This window comes from Arachis stenosperma, chromosome 1, assembly GCF_014773155.1.
Source record: "Arachis stenosperma cultivar V10309 chromosome 1, arast.V10309.gnm1.PFL2, whole genome shotgun sequence".
Taxonomy (NCBI): domain Eukaryota; kingdom Viridiplantae; phylum Streptophyta; class Magnoliopsida; order Fabales; family Fabaceae; genus Arachis; species Arachis stenosperma.
Genome location: NC_080377.1, coordinates 127353941 through 127377403, shown reverse-complemented (window position 1 = coordinate 127377403; position 23463 = coordinate 127353941). Strand labels below are relative to the sequence as shown.

Here is a 23463-nt window from a genome sequence, read left to right as displayed (position 1 = left end):
TTATTTAATTTATTATATATTTTATATTTTAATATATATTTTATATTAATAATTAATTTTAGTGGATACCACATGACGTGTTTGCATAATTGCATATGATAAGAGGAATAATAAGTCTTGTTAATTAGCACGGAACACTAAAAAGAAAGAATGTTGTGATTTTTATTAGTACTCTAGCCTTGTAAATGACTTTAGTTAAGATGGCATGGGTTGCACTTAGGTATGCCGGCTAATTGGCTAGAGGTTAAAAGCGCGAAATAGAGGCATGTCCTAGCAAAAAGGAGGAAGGAAAATAAATAGGCAAAAAAGTTCAAATCGCAATCGCATGAGAGAGAGTGTATGAGAGTGTGCAGGTGCAGCGGCCAGCACAGGCACATCAGATGACGGTGATTTAATTTCGATTTGGTTGGGAGTCCTTTCATTCTTTGTTTCAATTTCATTTCATTGACGCAAAAACCATATAACTAAAAACCGAAATAAAAGGAAACGCACCGCAAATCTGGGCGGAAACCTAAGTGAGTCTGTGCAGATCAGATCATAGTGAGATCCGTTTGGGTGTTGGAATCGCATCCGAATCCGATGGAAGCAATCGAAGAATTGTATCAGCTTTCTGATTCCATGCGCCAGGCCTCCTCCGTCCTCGCCGACGACGATCCCGACGACCCCGCCACCTCTAAGCGCCCTTCCACCTTCCTCAACGTCGTTGCCCTCGGCAATGTCGTAAGTTTCTCCGATCCGCTTCTCGCCATTTCCAATTACGTATCTCTCTGTGCAATATGCAATGCTTCCATTTCATAATCTGTCTGAGAATTTGAGTGCCCCGCTCTCACACTTTTTACGCTTCTCTGTATAACAATCCAGTATTCCTTTATTGTTTAATCATTTCGTTGATTGATGTCTATGTATCGGATCGGATCCATTTTGTTAAACTAATAACGAACCAAATTGTGGTGGTGGATCAGGGTGCTGGCAAATCTGCTGTCTTGAATAGCTTGATTGGACATCCTGTTTTGGTAACTGCTTCATTCCTATTTGCTATTTCCGTTACTCTTTGTTTGCTGAATGGGATTTTGAGTACCAATAACTGAACCATTGGCGTTGCCAGCCTACTGGCGAAAATGGTGCAACCAGAGCTCCCATAAGCATCGAATTGAACAGGGACGGCTCTTTAAGCAGCAAGTCCATCATCCTGCAAATTGACAATAAATCTCAACAGGTTTCTGCGAGTAAGAACTTAAGCTCATTATCTATTCATTTTGAAATGTGGTTCATGTGTCTCTCTTAACTCTTAAACATCTACCCCCCCCCCCCCCCCTTCTCCCTGTAAAAGAAATTCTACAAGCATTCTTTGTTCCTATCATCTTTCTGATTCATTGTCTTGTTTTCCTCTCATAGGTGCCCTTCGGCATTCTCTACAGGATAGACTAAGCAAAGGATCATCAGGTAGGAGCCGTGATGAAATATATCTGAAACTTCGAACCAGTACAGGTAGGCCAGGATCACTTGTAGTCCCACTTCCTTTATGCATGAATACATTCTACCTTTGAATACTTGCTTTCAATGTGTTAATATAAAAATTCTGTTTATGTTAGTTAGGGCACACTGGAGTTAGTCTTATGGTATTATGCTCAATACTATAATTTCCAATTTATTATGATCTCATGTTCTCTCAACACCCTCCTCCCGGCCCCAACCCTCTTTCCCTTTCTTTGGAAGCTCAAACACAGAAATGCTTACATTACATGCATTAGCAATGTGAGACTTACACCTTAGTTCTGTTCTGAAATTCTACAGCACCGCCACTGAAATTGATTGACTTACCTGGATTGGACCAGCGGATTATGGATGACAAAGCAGTGAGTAGTTTTAAACTATATTCTCCTTTAGTCCTAGTTTGAGATTCATCAAATATGTTCTGGCAATTACACCTGTATTCTCCATTGAGGGTGGTGTATGTTTAATGTTAGTTATATCTTGAGTCAGATGTTTTTTTCTTCTCGTATACTTTCTTTGAAGAACAGTGTAATGTCTTCATGTTTTTCATCTTCAGATCAGTGAATATGTGGAGCACAATGATGCTATATTGCTGGTAGTCATTCCTGCTTCTCAGGCACCAGAAATTTCTGCATCACGAGCCCTCAGAGTGGCAAAGGAGTATGATGCAGAATGTATGTTTAAGCTCTTCTTGCTTTGTATTATCCTGTCACCTCATCTCAAATTTATAGCTATTTGTTAGATACATAAAATCAATCTTGAGACTCCATTTAAGAACTTAAACTTTTTAAAGAGTTGGTCCTAGATGTAGCATCATTACCTTTTTGACAACGAGGTTAAGAGTTTGATCCTTGGTATACGTATATCTTAAATGAATGAGTTCTAGCAGAAACCAGATTAAGCCTCTGCATTGTCAACTCTAAGCCCAAAGGGAATTTCTTGAGGTCATGTTAGTGATATTTTTCCATTCAAGAATCTCCATTAACAGTTTAAGTATTTAGGAAAGAGGGCACCTAACACCATTAACCGCTTAATTTTAGAAACTTCATCGTTATGTTTACCTAATCATAAACTCATGGTAATGTTTCCTTTAACTAGTTTTTTCTTGGGGTTTTCAATTGTAGCCACTAGAACAGTTGGTGTTATCAGTAAAATTGATCAGGCTGCTGCAGAACCAAAAGCTCTTGCAGCAGTGCAGGCTCTCCTATTGAACCAGGGACCCCCCAAAACATCTGATATTCCATGGGTTGCTTTGATTGGCCAATCTGTATCTATAGCTTCTGCACAGTCTGGGAGTGCAGCATCTGAGAACTCTTTGGAAACCGCTTGGCGAGCAGAGACTGAAAGTTTGAAATCAATATTGACTGGAGCTCCTCAAAACAAGCTTGGGAGAGTTGCCTTGGTTGAGTCTCTTGCTGGACAGATTCGCAACCGCATGAAACTAAGGCTTCCAACTCTTCTCACTGGGTACTTAGTTTTTGCTAGCTTATGTTTCCTTGTTTGGTATAAATGTCATATTTCCCAGCAAGGAACAGGATTAAGGGAGACTGAGCATGCTGTGTAACATGAAAATGGATAATGACTGCAAAGGGAGTGAACATTCAATTTAAAAGTGATGAAAAATCACATTGTTAAACTTAGATTTATACTACTAATTATCTGTAAAATGCATTTATAACTAATAACAAATGGCTCACTTCGGAGTGTGTTGTTTAATTTTATTAAGTTGGCTTGGGGTTTTGAGTGGCTTCAAAAACTATGATGATCCTTTGCTAAAAATAAAAGTGCTGCAGGCTGCAGGGCAAGTCTCAAATTGTTCAGGACGAGTTAGTGAAGCTTGGTGAGCAAATGGTTAGTACATCCGAAGGTACTCGGGCTTTAGCTTTGGAGTTGTGTCGTGAGTTTGAGGAGAAGTTTCTCCAACATCTTACTGGGGGCGAGGTTAGTAGTTTTCATTATCTATTTTTCACACCTTCAAGGATGCATAGTATTTTATTATGTAGTATTTTTTGGGAAAACCGGATATACCAAAGATTTTGGAGCTATTTATCATGTACCTTTTTAGAGGATTTGAGATTAGTAAAATTTGCAAGGTCCTTTGATATGGGCAATTTATGTAGTGAGTGGTGTTTTCAGTTCTAAATGAGTGCAAGATTCTACGATCAGGAATTGGATTCCACAGTTTTTCAGTACCAGAATTCTATCTTTGTCTTCATCCAATTTTCTGCTGTTGATTTCCCTACAGGGTAATGGTTGGAAAGTTGTGGCCAGTTTTGAAGGGAATTTTCCTAACAGAATTAAGCAACTTCCTATTGACAGACACTTCGACATAAATAATGTCAAGAGGGTAAATCTTGAACTCAATTCCTCATATTCTCTTATGGTGCTTACTTCTTATTGATCCCATTTTGTTTATGTCAGATTGTTCTAGAAGCAGACGGCTATCAGCCTTATCTAATCTCTCCAGAGAAAGGTTTGAGGTCCTTAATAAAAGGTGTTCTTGAACTGGCAAAGGAGCCATCGCGCCTATGTGTAGATGAGGTATGCATCTAACGAATTGTTCCTTTTGTTTCAGGAGATATTAAGTCTTCAAAGGATAGTCCAATGAAAATAACTTGGGGACATACCTGTCTAGAGATTTAGCTTTAGGGGGTATTGTACTAGGGTCAACCTTCGAAGCTGGACTTCTATTTTCGTACAGATCTGTATGCCCTAATGAATATTTGTCATCGTTTTCCCGTGTCACATTAGTTGCTGTAGCCATTGTCGGAACATTTGGGTCAGAAAGCAAATTGTCTTGTGCATCAGAACAATATATGTGTAAAGATTATGAAGTCCCGGCAAATGGTCAATATGTTTTGGGAGCATAATGTATTTTTATAATAACTGGGCCATTTATTTGTTTTAACCTGTACTCATAGAGATATGTCAATTTCCTTGGCTGGTTTGCTAATTTGTTATCATCACATGGACACTGCAATTTTGGTAGACTTCTTATAAACTAATTTAAAATCCCATCTTGTGTTTCTACTGAGCTTTTTACTGAGATTATTTATAACTACCATATTAGGTACATCGTGTGCTTGTGGATCTAGTTTCTGCTGCTGCAAATGCCACTCCTGGGCTTGGAAGATATCCTCCATTTAAGAGAGAGGTAACACTAATGTTAAGGCATAGGATAGCTCTTGTCTAGCAGACCTCTTATCTCTGCCTTGTATTATTATTCTTCTCTCCAACTTAATAAAATTATTCTTTTTTTCAAAATAAATAAATAAATATAAGGCATAATATCATTTTAGTTGAACTCCCTACTAGATAAGTTTGGAAATTCGAACTACGATTCCTGCTAGTATTTTTTTTGTTTATATTATTGTATATAGAATCTTTCATTCTCTTATCTTCTTGTATCATTCTTTGTCTCTTTTTCTTTTATCCAAAATAAAGGAAATCTGCCATTATTCATTGTATTAAGAGCTAATTGGCTCATTGCAAATTTTTTTACCAGATTGTGGCAATAGCAAGTTCTGCCCTTGAGAAATTTAAAAATGAATCCAAAACGATGGTGGTTGCACTAGTTGATATGGAGCGTGCATTTGTTCCTCCCCAGCACTTCATTCGTTTAGTGCAGAGACGGTATGTTCAATATATGAAACTTTTTGTATCTCCATTTGTGGATTCATAATCTATGCTCTTTGATGGGATAATGCATGAATTAAACATTGAGGTAGAATATGCAACTCCTTACATTCACTACCATTGTCTTGGTATATATATGGCTTATGGAATTGCTGTGTGATTGAAATGGGATTCTGGGATTGAGAAGATATTTAGGATTCTAAAGATTGAATCTGTTGACTTACCTGATTGTAGTCTTCCCAAGTATATGACATTTTTTATTTGCTATGTTCTAGCTGCCTACTGAAAAGGGTAGAAAATAACATTTTAAGTCTATTCCCGGTAATTGAGTTTGGCAGCCTCCCAACTGTCGATGCAAATTGGTGGAAAGTGATTCTGTGAATTGGGGAATCAATCCTCTTAGATGATTATTCCTCTATTAGTAATGAGATTTCCCCCTTCTTCCCCCCCCCCCCCCCCCAAAACAACTCTTTCCTCCTCCTCCCAGTACATGATAAATACAATAGTGCATTTGATATCAAATGTCAGCTTTTATTCTATGCTGATAAAAATGTGCTGAAACCTGGTATTCATTGCATTCTCTGTTAATACTAAGCCAAACCATATTCGTTGGTTCTTCTAATTCAAGTCTTATGTTTCTAATGTTCATTATCGAGTGTCCATCTAAGTAATTATCATTGACTTCATGCCTAAGACTTATAGTTGCCCATAATTAGTGGCTTAGTTATTGAGAATTCTAAATATATGTGAATGGTTGTTTAGCCATTTTAATGAGGTTTTACTAATATGTCCAGGCATTAAGCTATTAGAGGGCATAGTTGCATCGATTGATAAATTTCAAAATCTACATTTCTGTGGGCCCCATCGAGGGTTATATGACTAGCTGAGTATACCTTATTGGATATCATGATAGCGTTATAATCAAATCTATGTTTAATTACTCTGGAGGTTCCTATATTTTAGCCCAATTTTCAATTAGATTTCTATAGTTTCAAAGTTTCTAATACAGTCCTTATAGTGTATAAAAATTTTGAATAATTAAAAAAATGTCACATCTCACGCTTGCATGCTGAAAGAGAGATATATTGATCTCCTCCCGCTCTTAATCATGGAAAAATTGCGTGGGGGGTGGGGGGGGGGGATTGTGTGCTTCTGATTCATTGTATGGTTATGAGAGTGGTTGGTTAAATAATATTAATGAAATCTCCATCTAACTTGACCTTCTTTTTATTTTTTTTGTAATATTAGTTGAAAGTAGGGAGTTGAATTTCTCTTACGCTACAGCGACTTGATTAAACTTTTAAACTATAGGAACTTAACTGAAAATTGAATAAAACTATTGGGAGTTACAAAGTTATTAAGCCTATAATCTACTATGCGTATACACACACCAAAATTAACTGTCACACCATCTGATTGAAGCTGTATTTATTTAACTTTCATATTTTTTTAATGGCTCCAACTAATTTTATTAGAATGGAAAGACAACGCCGAGAAGAGGAGCTAAAGAACCGGTCGTCCAAAAAGGCAACTGATGCAGAACAGTCAATTCTGAGTAGGGTGCGGGATTATTTACATTGGAAAAATTTACAGACTTGAATTTGTTACTATCATATGATAGTTTATAATTTTCTATTTTTCTAAATACATGCAAGATACATGTACTCTTTCCTTTTCCAGGCAACTAGTCCTCAACAAAGTGGAGGAAACTTAAAATCAATGAAAGAGAAGTCCAATCAGCCTGACAAAGATATACAAGAGCCATCGAGCTTAAAGACTGCTGGGCCCGATGGGGAGATAACGGCAGGTTTTTTTATTTTCATCCTAAAATTTACATTTTGCACCTAACATTATTAAGGATTCTGTTGCATAATTATTAACCTGGTGGCTTCCTCCTTTTCTTTTATGATTTCCTCTTTTCCCATCCTAGATCTGGATCTTCAGTATTCATGTCAGTCAAAACAGTTACCTCCCTTAATTTTGTGGTGGTCATTCTTATCATATATAACTTGCAATAGTTGGATTTTTTCCCCCAAATATTGTTGGGCAAGTCTTGGATGAGGCTGGTTTTTAAATCACTAAATTAGTCATATGCAGATTGTACTTGAGATCATTTGAACAGACAGCATCACTGAAGAAGCAGAGAAAAATTTGAGAGGATTCTTTTCATTTTCAGTCTGTTTAATGAATACAAACGAGAAAAACAATATTATCGTGTTATATCTCCAGTTATAGATATACAATAAGCTTTTATTGCAAATATCATAAAAGTTATTCACTATTTTCTAATATCCATCTAATCTCTGGATCATGTGTTAATGAAAGTTTCTAAGCCTGCCTTATCTATTTCCATCTCCCTGTTTTAAAGTTAGTTGTTATGTCTTTCTAAGTTACGTGTTTAGTACTTTGAATTAACTTCTGTAATCACCCCTCAATGCAGGATATATGTTGAAAAAAAGCGGAAAGGGTAGTGGTTGGAGTAGAAGATGGTTTGTCTTAAACGAGAAGAGTGGCAAGGTTTGTAAATTATGTTGTTCAAATCTCTAATTTTGAATCAGAACAAGCTAGCATCATCTAATAATGTGATTTAAAAGTTAAAAGCTGAAAGAGTTAGTTCAAGCACTTAACCGTCCAACATAATGACTTGTTGCTTCACAGAATTGGTTTCCTACTTTTATGTATGTAAGATATGTAATTGCTATTGGGCTTGAAATGGAGATACTAGATAATACACAGGGCCACTCTAGTTTGTTCAAAATTACATGTTTTAATTGAGAATAGGGTTACAAAATTCAAACTCCTTACCATTGGTCATGGGGTTTTAATACCATGTCAAGGGCTGACTCTTTTGAAACCTTAAACTATAGACGAAGGATATTTATTGTTTTTATGCCTCTAAGTGGGTCCTTGATTTGTTTTTAAGTTTCTTTTTCCCCCTCTTAAAATGAGCCTATATGGACAGGAACCTTGAATATGTTTTGCCTTCAAAAAGTTTGTATATTGTTTTTGGTTTATCCTTTTTTCCCTACCAGTGCTTCAACTATTGGATTGATATGATGACCTGAATAATTAAGCTCAAAGGTCATATGTCTCTTGCCTAGGACCTCCAATTGTTAAGGCTATTATTCATTTTTTGCAAAAATATAGTATCATACAAATTGATTTAAATATGCTTTGTATTTCCAGCTTGGTTACACCAAGAAACAAGAGGAGAAACATTTCCGGGGAGTCATTACATTAGAGGTATGGACCTTCTTGAATTTATGTTACTAACTTCAATATTAACTGTTTTGGGAAAAATTGAGATAAATAACCGCATATAGAGATTGTGTGATGTGTGACTGACCAGTTTCAAAAAGTTCAAAGTAAATGTTGAACTGTGTGGTTATGTTGTCCTTCCTTATAGATATTGTTTCATGGTTGTCAAACTCCCTTTATGTCGTGTGAATGTTTTTTTACCTTCATGTCTATAGTGGCATATCGTCATGATTTGAGTGAGTGCTTCATTTAATTAGAGCTTGAATTTTATCCAAGAGGGAATATTCAATAGATCTTAAGTGTGGTGATTCATCTATTGCTTTTGTCTTCTGAATGTAATGATCAGGAATGCAACATTGAGGAACTTTCTGAAGATGATGAAGCCCCTGCAAAGAGTTCTAAGGATAAGAAGTCCAACGGACCTGATTCTGGAAAAACATCAAACCTTACTTTCAAGATAACAAATAAGGTCCCCTATAAAACTGTCATGAAAGGTAATCACTCATTCTAGTTTATTAATTCTCTCCCAGTTCTCTTAAATCCATATGCTGGGATTGTCCTAATGTTTAAAATGCATTTTGCAGCTCAAAGCACAGTTTTGTTAAAGGCTGAGAGCATGGCAGATAAGGTTGAGTGGATCAACAAGCTAAGAAATGTTGCACAGTCTAAAGGTGGTCAAGTCATCGGTGAGCAGGGTTTTCCTATGCGACAGAGTCTTTCTGATGGTTCCCTTGTAAGGAATTTTTTCTCTCTTTTGCTAGAATCTTTTTCTCATGAACATATTTCATTGGATAGTCCAATTTTGCTTACATTTCTTCTCAAGTTTGGGATTTATGTGTTGGATACAAAAAGTTTCCTTTGACAGCTTCCTCCTTTGAAGTAGATATTTGTGTGCAAATAACTCATTGCTTTTGGAACTTAGGGTCTTTTTTTGGAGTGCTGTTAACTTTTCTGATAGTTACAAACAGAGACCAATTTATAGTTAATTGAGAACTTGCTCTTGTAGGATACTATGGCTAGAAAACCTGCAGACCCAGAAGAGGAACTTAGATGGATGTCTCAAGAAGTGCGTGGTTATGTTGAAGCTGTTCTTAACAGCCTTGCTGCTAATGTCCCAAAAGTGAGTTTACTTGGATTGTTCAGTTTTTTTTTTCTTTTTTTTTTGTGAGATTAGTTAGTTTTGGTTGCGCAGGCAGTTGTGCTTTGTCAAGTAGAGAAAGCCAAAGAAGACATGCTTAACCAGTTGTACAGTTCCATCAGGTTAGTGCATTCTCCAAGCATGTTATAGTCTGATAATTGTCAAGTACATTGCTTCTTAGCTTGTTTTTTATTTATAATGTAATGGGCTGCCATTATTCGTATACCTTGAAGATCAGGGCAGAGACACTGTGGGAATATACAAGGAGGATAAAATTTCATGGTGGTGGATAGCGAGTTCAGTATGTTTGGTTGGCAAAGAATGCTTATACCTTTTGAGGATATTTGTTAGAGCTACTTGTTGTGGGATAAGGTTGAAGCAGAATGTGTGTATCTTTAAGGATATTCTTTAGACCTTAGATTCGAGCTCTAGGACTATACTTTTGGTGTCCCTGAGGTGTTTTTCCTGTGATAATTACATCTGATATGTTAGACTGGGCACTTTGCTGCACTTTTTGTTTTGGTTTTCCATGCTTGTTCTTTTATCTGTGCTAGAATTGTGATATCTAACATCCTCTAGTTGTATTCATTATCATTTCTCTCTAATGAAATATCATTTAATTAAAAAATATATATAATACGAATCTTTTACATATTTTTTTTACCTAACCACTATACTCATTCACAATTACTATTCACAAATTGAACATTTGATGGTGAAAAAACATGTTTTCCTCCCTCCATTTATTTTATTCAATTTGGTTGACAGTGCTCAAAGCTCAGCGAAAATTGAGGAGCTGCTCCAGGAGGACCAAAATGTCAAGCGCAAAAGGGAGCGTGTTCAGAAACAGTCTTCGCTTCTTTCAAAACTAACTAGGCAACTTGGCATCCATGACAACAGAGCGGCTGCAGCCTCCACTTGGTCTGATGGAGGGAGTGCAATAGGTAATGTCTGCAAACTTGCTTGAGGTGCATTTTTGAAGTTGTTCAACAAGTTATATTGTATTCACTTTTCATTTTCAGGAAAGATTAAGTTGTAGTATCAAGTATTTGGAAAAAATTCCAAGTTTTTTCTTTTTCGAAGAAAACATGGATGACTAGGTTTATAAAATGTTAGAATTCATAGCCATTCCTGTATCGTGATGATTGCAAACTTCCAATGTTCACTATCAGATAGTATCTGAATATTCATCAGTTAAATCTATATTTTTGTATATCATTTCATTTACATTTATGTAGTTCTAACAAACATACTTATGCAGAAAGTAGCCCAAGAACCTCTGGAGCCTCCTCAGGTGATGATTGGAGGTCTGCATTTGATGCTGCTGCTAATGGTCCCAGCGACTTGTCATCTAGGTATGGTTCTGGTGGTCATAGTAGACGTTACAGTGACCCGTCCCAAAATGGCGATTTGAGCTCAGGGTCAAATTCTGGAAGTCGCCGGACACCTACTCGGTTGCCACCAGCCCCTCCGCCATCTGGTTCAAGATATTAGATAAACCATGGTTTTCATCAAGATTATGCATTCTTGTTGTCTGGACGCATTCAGTTTTTCTTGCTTTTATTTCGAGACTGTTCCACACCCCTCTCTAAGTAACATAGTGGAATGTTATAGGCTTGTAGATAAGTATTGATTTGCAGTCATCTTAGCATGCGTCCAATTTTATTCCCTTGCTGGGTATGTGGGGGCAATGTTGGGTAAGATGATATTGTCTTCCCAACATTTTTTTTTTCCTAAAAAAAAGAATACAGATGTAATTGTTTTGTATCTATGTGATTATCAGCAGTTATATCATTTGTCCATCAATCGTGATTGCTTTTATTCTGATTTTTCATTTAAGCACAAATCTCTTTTCTTGTTTAGAGTCAAGTAGTATATTACTGGAAGTAATAAATTTTTATTTGTCAAGAATGGGTCCTGTTCACTTGGTAGTGGAAATTTTTAGAATTTAATTTTGATGCACATTAACCGTGTAAATGGTCATTTAAAAGAATAAATGTGATTGTATAATTGTATAAAATATTTTATACTATTAATGTATTAAAATTAAATTCAAATTTCAATTCTATTTTTTCTTCAATTATTGTAAACATTCTGTTTGATTTAAAATTAACTCAATTCAAATACGTCTAAAAGGAAAAGGATTTATCATTTCAAACACACCCTATGTGAAATTGTTGTCCTTATCCTTGGTGTCAAAGCGGGAGTGGAAATCCATTGGAAAAAAATTGAATGGTGTCCAGTTTAATCTCTCTCTCCTATTTATTTTTTATTCTACTTATAAAATTAAGAATGAAAAACACCATTTATTCTCTCTACCTGTTAAAAACATGGAGAGGATTTATTTTGGTGTCAAAGCCACTAGAACTCTAGAAGTGATATAAATATATAAAAGTGAAGTGACTTCAGTAAGTCGAATAAAAATAAAAAAAATACAAATTTTGGGGCACTTTCACTCTGGTCGTGGGTGTTAATTCAGTTGTAGCAATCAAATCAAGTATCAGGAGTTGTGGTTATAATATGAGGTTCTCATTGTTGGCGACGTGGCAAAGTAACGTTCGGGAGAAGAGAAGTTGCAATGGCAGTGTGCGGCAGCGTCATCGTGAGATGCTGCATTCCTCCTTCCCCATTTCTCCGCCGCAGATTCGACTTGTCGGAGAAGGAGAAGAAGCCATCCTCATCCTCATGCACCGTTGCCACTAGTAGAATCACTGCACTCTTTTGGGGATTTGGCAGAAAAACCAACTCCACGCAAATCCAACAACAACAACTATTCACTCTCACAGCGCCAGAGCCAGAAGGCACTAACAATAACAAAGTGATAAGTGTATCGGTTCTGTCTTCAATCTCAGAGGTTGCAGCCGCTGAATGGGACGCGTGCGCGGTGGATGCCACTGCCCCCGGCAAGTTCAATCCCTTTGTGACCCACGCCTTCCTCTCCACCTTGGAGACCTCCGGCTCCGCCGTCGCCCAAACCGGTTGGACCCCGCACCACGTTGTGGCCCGGGACGAGTCGTCCTCCTCCCGCCCCGTGGTGGCCGCCGTTCCCCTCTACCTGAAAAGCCACTCGTACGGCGAGTTCGTGTTCGATCACTCCTGGGCCAATGCATACTATTCGTACGGATCCAGGTATTACCCGAAGCTGCAATGCTGTGTCCCCTTCAGTCCCGTGACGGGGCCAAGAATCTTGCTCCGCGATACTCCCTTCAAGAGTGAAACCTTTGACATCCTCCTCTCTGCCATGAAGGATATCACTGCCAAGTCTCAGATTTCGTCCTTGCATGTTACTTTCCCCACTGAGAGTGAGTGCCTTCAACTCAGCCAAAAAGGGTTCTTGCCCAGGATTGGAATGCAGTACCACTGGAAAAACCGCAACTACAAAAAGTGAGTCATCCAAGCATTTCTTTTAGGGTTTAGGGTTTAGGATATCTGGGCCTGTGAAGATGCATGCAAATATGCAATATAAGTTCGTAGCATTGGTCAATATTCCATACAATTTTTTTTTGTTGGCAGGTTTGATGACTTTTTGATGGACATGAAGCAAAGTAAAAGGAAAAATATACGCCAAGAGCGCAAAAAGGTTTGTATTGGTTGCAAAAGCATTTAATGACATGAGAAGAATTTTGTCATATGTTCCTGGATTTGTCATATTATTTGTGTATCTGCAGATCTCAGCCCAGAACTTGATTATGAAAAGGCTCCGGGGTTATGAAATAAAGGTACTTTGCAAGACTTTGATATTTGGAGGATTGCATTTTCTTAACAAGTTAGTCGATTTGGTTACTATTGAAGATTTTAAGCATATATTAGTTAGAGAAAATGATTTATGGAAACATTATATTTAACCATATATCATCATGTGTTTTTCTGTCTCATATATTGATGAGCTTCTGTTGAACTGGTCTAGGCCAAATGATCTCTACTGGCAATCTTACAATTGAAAGCAAACCATATTTGAAATCATCCTTTTCTCTTTAATAAATAAGAGGTGCAGAGAAACATGCTCTTAGCAAACTATTCAAAATTAAAATTGAATTACACATGAATGACATGATGAAATGATGTCTTGATCATGCAATTCTTAACTTAAAAAGTTAGACGGTTTCATCATATAGCTTTTAGTACCTTAGGAAGATATGTCCATAAGAGCATCCGCCCTAATGCTTGTACTCTTTTAATCATTTCATAGCACTGATAACAGTTTAGTTTTGGTGTGTGTTTTTATATATTCTGTTAAAACTTAGTGTCTGTTTCTTGTTATTTGCTAACTCATTATCTCATGTTTATGTAATGGAAGGCAACACATTGGGATTCTTTCTATAATTTCTATCGGAACACAACGGATAACAAGTATGTTTCCTTTGATTGAACCCATCAAATGTGATAAGAACTAATTTTTGCAAGATGGAATTGTTGAAGTAACCACACTTAATAATGCAGCATCCTTTGTCTATTGACAGATGGGGTACTCCATACCTGACACGTGATTTTTTTCATGAGCTGGGGTCAAAAATGGGAGATCAGGTACTACTTGTTGTTGCTGAAGAAGGGGATGAACTAGTTGCTGGTGCCCTAAATCTTATAGGAGGTGATACTTTGTTTGGACGCCTATGGGGATGTCACCCACAAGCTTACTATCCAAGTTTGCATTTTGAAGCATGTTATTACCAGGTTTACACTCTGTGATTTTTTCCCCAAAGTTGTTTTTTGATCTGTTTCCCATATTTTTTGCTTGGTTCTGGTTTTATGGTTGGAATATAATGCTAAAGTTTTACATCAGATACTTCTTCCATCGTATCTTTTATGGAATAGACCTTCCCTTTGGCTTCCTGTGGAGTCAGCTTATGTATTTTGTATTTGTATTTCGTAACATTGCAGGCAATCGAAGCAGCTATTGAACTCGATCTTAAAACGGTGGAAGCTGGAGCTCAGGGTGAGCATAAGATTCAGCGAGGGTATCTTCCTGTGACAACTTATAGCTGCCATTACCTTCTTGATGAAGAATTTAGGAGAGCTATAGAAGACTTCTTAATACGTGAAACTTCTCAGGTATGATGAATTGTTCATGAAGGTAGATTCTCTTAAGTTATTATGCATGTATGCTGCTTAGTGTCTCACCTTTCTTTGTTCACTCTTGTTCTACTACTTCTTATAAATCATTTTATCAAATGGATCCATTTCTTGCTAATGATATGAAATGTTTGATTGTACAATAAATTTAGTTGATAGATTTTCCTTGCAGAGTAACTGCTAGGATGACATCATATTTGAGTAGTAGGATGTGTTTTTCCTCTTTTAAACATTTGGAGTCAGAGGCCCAAATGTTGAGTGCTGGGATGCAATTTCCATTTTTGTTTGAGACATATGATAGTGGATTCACCAAAATAACCCTTAATTTAGCAACAAAACAGTAACATACAATATCCTAATTTAATCTTCACAGATGGTTTCGAGCCTGGAGGAGTCTTATCTGCCTCCTTTTGTTCTTGTTTTTGATAATGTTATTTTACATTCATGTTCTTATGGTTCTGAACTCGCGGGCTATAACTTTGACTCTTTTGCCTCTGCAGGTGAAGCTTGTTATGAAGCTGCTGCATGATTCTGGTCCTTTTAAGGAAGGTATCTAATAGAAAGTAAACACTACGGCATGGTGGTAATTTTCATTTGTAAATATGTAAATGGTCATTGTTATCTTGTAAATATTATATCTTGCCAGGAATATCTTATATATGTACAGCTGAATTGATGATCATTAATTAACAAAATACACACATTAGAAAACCTTCGAAATTTTTCTGCGAATGTTTGTCCTAGAGTGCACCCAACCCCTTTATTGCCTTAAAACTGTCAAACTCATTCCTCCAAGATCAACTTCATACATCTTGGTCTAAAACAATGGACCTATATTACATCTTTAGAACAATGTATTTCAATCTGGTTAGTCTTGATAATCTACAGCTCAATTATTTAAAACGAGTAAACGCTTGCTTATTCTCAAGTTTGTGAAGATGATTCATTTTAATTATCAATATTATAAAATTATTATATTTTTTTCTTTGAAATTAGAGTCTATCAATCATTTTAAGTGTTATTATTATAGATTCATTGATGTGTTATATTAAATTACCTTTACATGTCATATGACCATATGGTATGAAATTTTTAGAAATGAGCTAAATACACTATAGGCCACTTAGGTAGTGTTTGGGGGTCAAAAATAGAGACACAGAACTAAAATTTTTGGTAACAGAGATTGAAATTTTAATAATATTTATTTTCAAAAATACCATCATCTAACTTTTTAAATTTTCATTTTACTCCTTTCACCATCTTTACTTTTGCTACCTCACCTCCATTTTATCCCTAATCTCTCATCTCATCAATACACTTACTCCCATTAAAGGCCCGTTTGAAAACTTTAGAAGTAGTATTAATGTCTGGTGCAATTTTTAAAACTAAATTACGACTTTTTAAGAAACTACTTATGAGCTTATAGAGAAGTTAAAAAAAATTACCTCTCTCATAATACTTCTACTTTTTATCACATTTCTATAAAATAAACACTTTTATAGTTAAAAATTTAAACACAAAATAATTTATTTATAAGTTATTTTTAATAGAGTCATTTATTATTTAAGTTATTTTATTAAAATGAGTTTAATTAAGTTGGTTACCCAAACTAAACCTAAATAGAATATTAAAACATAAATCAATCATGTATATTTTACATTAAATATAATATATACTTAATTAGTTTTCATCTCTCAATCTTTGTTTTTAAATTTTTCTCAGTCTCAGTTTTTTTTTTCAAAGGCTGCTGACACATTACCATCATAGCGTGAGACTAGTGAATGAAATTTGCATGCTATTTATTTATCTATCCATTTATCTATGTTAAATACCGAATTTTTTTTATATATTGGTATAATTTTGGTGTAATATTCAATTATTAGATTTTATGGTGTTTTTTAAAATTGTAGAAACAGTGTAATATGCCCTTTGTATTGACAATACGCCCTCTTGTATTGTATATTTTAATGGCGTATTGTCAATATAAGGAGGCGTATTGCACTGTTTCCACAATTTAAAAAAATATCATAAAATTTAATGATTGAATATTATACCAAAATTTTTTCAATATACAAAAAAATTAACCTTAAATACCAACTCCATCATTTAACTCTACAACTGAAGAAAAAATATATATTCTCGCAAAATACATTTTCTCTTTTGTGTATATCTCTCTCTTTTATGTATTACACACGTTTATATCACGTTATTATATATAACAACTAAATTACTTAAAAAAACAAGAATTTATCTAAGTGTTTATCTATCTATCTACCTACGGTAATCAACCAGACCAACTCTAAAACTTAACAAAACAACTTTATAAAGAACAGTTATTCTCACTAAAATACATTTTCTCTCTTTAATATAGGTTAGTAATAAAGCCGAACTTGTTGACATATAATAATATTTAGGTATATTTAAAATATCTGAAAAAATATTTTTTATTTTTTATTAAAATACAATTTAATATAAATGATATGTGTAAAATAAGTATTAGATGAATGTTGTGTTTGAGTGACAAACACAACAACTCAACGAACTACTAAACTGCTTATAGAATAAACAATTATCTTTTATTTTCTTTTTTCTTTTTGGTTTCAATGTTAGTTAGTGCCTCTACATATTTTATTACCCGTTATTATTTTTACCAAATTATGTATTTATGCCCTAATATTCTCTAATCAGTCAAATGAGGCTGATTTTTTTTGTTATGAAAAAGGTGCGTTGTGCAATGAAATAAACATATGGACAAAATTTGCAATGCTATAGTGTCAATCCAAAACGTAGGTTATGTTTTACTCATTTTTTTATTATTTTTTTTTGTTCAGGAAAATAAACAAATGTAGTCTGCATTTTGTTTTTTTTAAGGTTTTCAAAAATTTTTTTGAGCCCAAATGCAGCCTGCGTTTAGTTATGGACAATAAATTTGTTTTTTTTTTTTTAAATAACAAAACGCATGGTGCATTTTGCTTTTTTGTGGCAGCTTCTTTTTGGAAGATACAAAACGTAGGTTGTGTTTTATGGGCTGTCAACTTTTTTTTTTTGAAAAACTAAAAATATAGGTTACGTTTTTTGTAAAAAAAAAATATTTAATCAAAAATCCCGCCTATAAATATAAAGCAAGACTCATTCAACTTGTCTCACTCTACTTCTATTAATCCCATTCTTCTTTCTTGCACATTTGTCGTAGTTCTTAATTTTTTGACAGTTAGATGTGTCGAAGAAGTCGGATTAGGTGAGATTGAAGTTTTGAAAAATATTGCGAATTTGCAAGTGTATTATAACGGTGAGTTTATACCAAACACACATGAAAGAGTGACTTTTGTTTGTGAATGTCCGTTGTCATTTGCTATTCCATGTACCATGAGTTTTGTAGAGTTGCAAAATAGGCTTTGTAATAACATTCAAAGCCACATTTCGAAAAGGGTGAGCAACATTTTATACAGAAATTCTATACAAATATTTGGTGAGATGATACAGTTTTAAATGATGCCCATCACTGACAATGGTAGTATGCAGCAGATGTTATGTATTTATCATAACAAACCCGATTTCACGTGCCGATGATAGAGTTGTACATTGAGTTCGAACAGCAGTCGGGGGTTGGGCATGGTTGGCGAGGAGGTCAATGTTGATGAGCTCGAGGATATAGATTAGGAAGAAGATAATAATGACAGTAAAGAGGAGTTCAAAGCCAACTATGAAGTCGATGACGAAAACGATGACGGAGACTTGGCAGGCAATCCGACAGTGCAGAATGAAACGGATGCAATTGTAAGCCAGCACCCGTTTGGTGTTCCGTCTTTTATGTGGACTTTAGATCTCGAAGCCATGCATGTCCCGGAATTTTCTGAGTATGCGAACATGGGTATGTTATGATTATTAATTCAAGTTACCTACGATGTTTATTTTATTTGCCTTGTCTGACTGATGGTGGTGCGCATGTCGTAAGTGAAGGCAACGCTGCGGCGGAAGATGGTGAGTTTAGTGTCGGAATGAAATTTGGTTCGAGAGAGTCGGTGATATCTGCAATAAAAAATTACACTATCTCTAGAGGAGTTGATTACACTGTGTATGAGTCTAAACCGCAAATAGTCTATGCAAAATGCAAGGGTTATAATGCAGATTGTGATTGGCTTATCCGAACTAGCTTGATTCGAAAGAAAATTTGTTGGGAAATCAGAAGATACAATGACAAACAGACATGCACCATGGGCACAATTTCACAAGATAATGTCAAATTAGACTCAGACACAATTGCAGAATCTATTAGGCCGTTGGTCAAAGCATACCCGTTGATAAGAGTGAAATCTATTATTAAATGGTATTTATTTATTATTATTAAAAATAATTTATTTATTTATTAAACAGTTTTCAAAAAATAATAAAAAGTTATTAAACAATATTATTTATTATTAGAAAATAATAACAATTTATTATTATTATCCTAAACCATATTCTATTATTAAACAGTATTATTTATTATTAGAAAATATTAATGAATTATTAAAAAATAATAAACATTTATTTATTAAACATTACGATTTATTTTTTATTACAAAATAATCATTTCACACTCAATCCTTTCACACTCAAGTTCTAACCTAACTTGACATTGGCTATGTTAATACCTAACTCTTCACTCTTAGTGCTAACCCAACTAAGAAAGGGATACTTCACTGGTACAAGATACAAGACACAGATCCAACCTAAAGAAATCTAAAATAACTTTAGGTTTTTCTCTCAAGTGTATCACTCAACCTCTTTTCACTCTTAAGCTTTTACTTGAGCTCTCTCATTATGCCTTTTACCTAAAGAAAGTACAGAAAGATAAACATTAAAAAGAAATTTACAATATATAAAACATTAAGAAGATTGACTATTGACTCTTTAACAGCCTGTTTACTATGTGAAAAACCATATTTGTATGTCTCTGATTCAGTTCCTCTTTTTGGCGGAATGCCCCTTTGATTAGGAAGTACTGTCCAAGTTGATGAACTTCTTCAGAGAGCTCTTCTTAGAACACAACTCACAAAATTCTGGTTATCTCTCCTTGGCTTCAGAATGGTGAACCAACTTCTTTTGTATCTCCTTGCATATTGCTGAGTCGCTCTCTCCTAGGTCAACTCTTGAGCTTTGTGCTTCACCAACCCACCATCTCACTTTTTCTCATTAATCCTCAGAATAGAAACTTTGGTTCTGACCTTCTCTTGTTGACCAAAAGCCATAGGACAGCAGAAACAAATATTTTCAATGGTAAACCCAGATCTTGGCCATTGAAACACTACTTGGTCCCCAAGACACATTTTTTACCATAGATTCACAACAGTGTTGAACAGATATCATCTTTTTCATATATCCCAATATAGAGTGGTAGAGAGTTGAAGATGAAGAGAAAAAAATGAGATGCATGTAGAAGAAAATAAAATCACCTTTAACTTCTGACCTCTTCTTGATACAGATTGATGTGGGTGATTAGACTTCAACTTTTTTGCTTAAGCCTTCTCTTTCTTGCTACTTTGGTGAACAACTTAGGGGTTAAGCTTTCTCTCTTTCTTTCTCTGAGTTCTCACTGAGACGGGAAAAGTTGAACGTTGATTTGGAAACAAGATGGAGGGATTAGCTTGCTGAAATCAAATCGGGCTTGGGTTGGTTCTATTCAAGTTTAGCCCGTTTGAATTCTTTTTATCATCTTTGGGCTTCTTATTAATTTGTGACCCACTAAGATATATTCAGCTTGCTTTGTATTGGGCTGCTGCAACAATATATTTTAGCCTGCAACATTTAAATATAAGAGAAAAGGACAAATTAGTCCTTGACCTTTTAACCCATGGACATTTTCGTCCCTGACCATTGAAAAATACTTTTAAGTCCCTGACGTCCCTAAAAATTAGACGGATCAGTCCCTCCGTCCATAAGCCACTGTCAGACTCGACAGAAAAGACTGACTTGGCTCCCCCTCTGCTTACCTGGTTTAACGGCATTTCCACGTGGCACGTTAGTGGGATGTAGCTTTTGAAAAAGGGACACATAAGTCCCTGTCACTCAAAACGACGTCGTTTTGTGTGCTACCTCTTATATACACTCTCATCCCTTTCCTTGTGTACAATCCCTATTACACCCACAGAGCTTTTACAGAATTACATTAAACCCTAAGGAAGACCAAAGATCAAACGCAAGAATACTCTATTTCTCCCTCCAAAAAAACCACCATCCAGACTGAGAAGGTTCCAGTGTGCATTCGCTGTCGAAGAGGGAGAACCATATACTCTATTTCTCGTCTTCTTTATAGAGATTCCCTTCATCATCAGTGATTCTTTCAGTTTTATTCCTTCTTTGTTGAGATGCCTGCTGATGAAAAAATCGAGTGTTCTTGTTCCCCGCTTTCAACAAGTTCGCACGAGATCTTTGGGCCCATTTAATCTCTTCTTGATAGAAGAGTTCGTCTAAGTCTGCCTGTGCCCTTTTCAAATTCAGAATTGTTTCTTCAATTTGTGAGTGAGATGTAAGTTGTCATATGAGTTCTTGTTTTCCTTTATTTGTTTCGGAAGCTCCCCAAATTTCTCTTTTCTCCATTCTTGCAATGCTTTGCTGCATTTTCCTAGTTTCTTTTCAATCTGATCATAGTTCACAGCCCAACTTCTTTTGATAATCTCTTTGCATTCAGAGTCTCTAAGCCACATTCTTCGAATCTGAAAATATATGGCCTGTCTCTAAGCCACATTCTTCGAATCTGAAAATATATGGCCTTTCTCTAAGCCGCATTCAAACCTCTTCCTTTTTAAGCTCTCCCCATGAACATCGATTAGGATTGGACAATGGTCTAATCTGTATCTTTGAAAATGCTTTACCACTCCTTCTAGGAATGCTTCCTTCCAATTTATTATTACCACTGCTCTATCTAGCCTTTCTTGAATATTTGCTTCCCCAACCTGATTGTTAGACCAAGTGTAAGCATATCCTACAAAGCCTAAATCTAGTAATTGATTCACTTGAAGAGATTCCCATTTACCTGAGTATAAGTCATTGGCAGCCCTCCAAGTTGCTCTTGTTTCAACAACAATAAGCTCACTCTTTTTTCTTTTAACCTACTAAAGAAGGTTGTTTTAGATGCCTTATTTACGAAAAGAAACTAGCTATAGGAATCAAATTCAGGTAAACCCATATAACACTTCAAATCTATCTATAAAAAAAACATAAGAAGCAATACATGAATGTGAAGTGCCATTTTAAAACAACAGAACTATGGTTCATTAGTGTTTTACTTGACTTATTTTCTCTCTAAAATTCTAAATCTAAATCACAAAAATGTCATGAACTAATATTTTTACATTGAGCATAAGTAAGATTTTGAGCTATATGACAGACAACAGTAATAATAATGGTATGAGGAACAGCTCCAAATAAGGATGGAAAATCATAATATGCAAGGTTGGGGTTAATGGGTTCTTCAGATGCAAAACCTGAAAAAGGTTGATGTCATTTCCCATTCCATTTGAAATCGAAAAGAATTGAATGGGGGAAACACTTACGGAGATGATTCCAGCGGCGAAGAACGAGATAGGACCAGACTTCTGGTAAGGAGAAGCGGCAGCTTTTGCAGCGTGGTAAGCTTCTGGCGGCATGATGCCATAAACAACGGAGACATTAACTCCAGCCTTCTCCCAAATGGCCCCATCCTGGAGAACCCTGCTGATGCCGCCACCGCCGCCGGGCCTGGACCAAACGTCCTCCTTGAAGTTGGCCCCACCATCGGTGGCCTTAAGGGCGATGCAGATGGGGTCCTGAGCTTCTCTAATAATCTTTTCAAAGCGGGCCCTTACAGAAAAGGAGGAGGAAGAAGAATGGGCCATTTAGGGCCAAACGAAAACGACCTAGTTTTTGTGTTGAGGGATTTATTTGTCCAATTTTTGAAACTATTTTATTGACTCATCAGTCCACGTGTGTATCTATGACGCCAAGTCATTAGAACGGAGCCACGTCAGACTTTTCCGTTGAGTCTAACGGAGGCATTTGGACGGAGGGACTCATCCGTCTAATTTTTATGAAGGTCAGAGATTTAAAAGTATTTTTCAATGATAAGGGACAAAAATGTCCATGGATTAAAAGGTCAAGGATTTATTTGTCATTTTCTCTAAATATAAATAATCAACACTAATTATTTATTTTGTCCAATAAAATAATATTTGTTATTATTAATTAATTTTATTAATTTCTTAACTCAATAATAATAATAATAATAATAATAATAATAATAATAATAATAATAAAAGTAACAATAAATTTATTAGTTTTATAAATAAAGAACATAAAAATAAACATATTTATTCATCATAAAATTAAAAAAATACTTACCCATTGAAGATGATTCAGATATTCAATAATGTGTTCTTCATGTAAAATAAAATTACGAATCATTTTTTCTTCTTTACTAAATGAAGCTCCAAACCTTCACTGATTCTTCCTCCTCACAAATTTATTCCCTTTCGCCCTCAACCCCAACCTTTTCGCTCTCAAAATTCTCACTCACAGCACTTAAAATGAAAGGGTAACGGTGAAACACTCATGGCCTGCGTTTTGCTTTTAAAGGCCGGCTCCACTACTCTCCTTTACACATGTCATACATACAAGTGGAGAAGCTGCCAAACCCATGTTGTATTTTGGAACTTCGAGCATTGTAGAAATAGAGACACATTTCGAGGCTTCCAAATGCAAGCTGCATTTTACAGGTTACTGACTTTAGTAGTTCACATTTGTGGATTACACACCATAACACAATATAGTTGCACATCACTATTTTAACTTCCATAAATAAATTAATTTATGGTTAAATGATCCCGTAAAATATTACGGGAGTAAATGCT

At 35.5% G+C, this 23463-nt stretch overlaps 3 protein-coding genes across 3 annotated transcripts; 2 read left to right on the top strand and 1 right to left on the bottom strand.

Moving 5' to 3' along the window:
* Positions 1-211: 211 nt before the first annotated feature.
* Positions 212-11347, top strand: LOC130972098 (dynamin-2A-like). The gene is made up of 22 exons (XM_057897151.1): positions 212-720; positions 963-1013; positions 1106-1226; positions 1396-1488; positions 1795-1856; positions 2051-2168; positions 2619-2961; positions 3288-3435; positions 3740-3841; positions 3916-4035; positions 4565-4648; positions 5000-5127; positions 6606-6690; positions 6811-6937; positions 7571-7647; positions 8317-8373; positions 8735-8882; positions 8973-9121; positions 9395-9508; positions 9581-9648; positions 10295-10470; positions 10788-11347. Exons 1-22 carry the CDS (start codon positions 580-582, stop codon positions 11018-11020), a joined length of 2745 nt encoding a protein of 914 aa, XP_057753134.1. The 5' UTR covers positions 212-579; the 3' UTR covers positions 11021-11347.
* A 625-nt stretch (positions 11348-11972) lies between these two features.
* On the top strand, positions 11973-15318 carry LOC130962099 (uncharacterized). The gene is made up of 7 exons (XM_057888196.1): positions 11973-12910; positions 13040-13106; positions 13195-13245; positions 13824-13876; positions 13987-14197; positions 14405-14575; positions 15097-15318. The coding sequence occupies exons 1-7, from the start codon at positions 12105-12107 to the stop codon at positions 15151-15153; spliced, it is 1416 nt and encodes a 471-aa protein (XP_057744179.1). The 5' UTR covers positions 11973-12104; the 3' UTR covers positions 15154-15318.
* Positions 15319-21731: 6413 nt separating this feature from the next.
* On the bottom strand, positions 21732-22452 carry LOC130934453 (coproporphyrinogen-III oxidase 2, chloroplastic-like). The gene is made up of 2 exons (XM_057864022.1): positions 22132-22452; positions 21732-21782 (listed from the first exon to the last, which is right to left on the bottom strand). The coding sequence occupies exons 1-2, from the start codon at positions 22450-22452 to the stop codon at positions 21732-21734; spliced, it is 372 nt and encodes a 123-aa protein (XP_057720005.1).
* Between the last annotated feature and the right edge of the window lie 1011 nt (positions 22453-23463).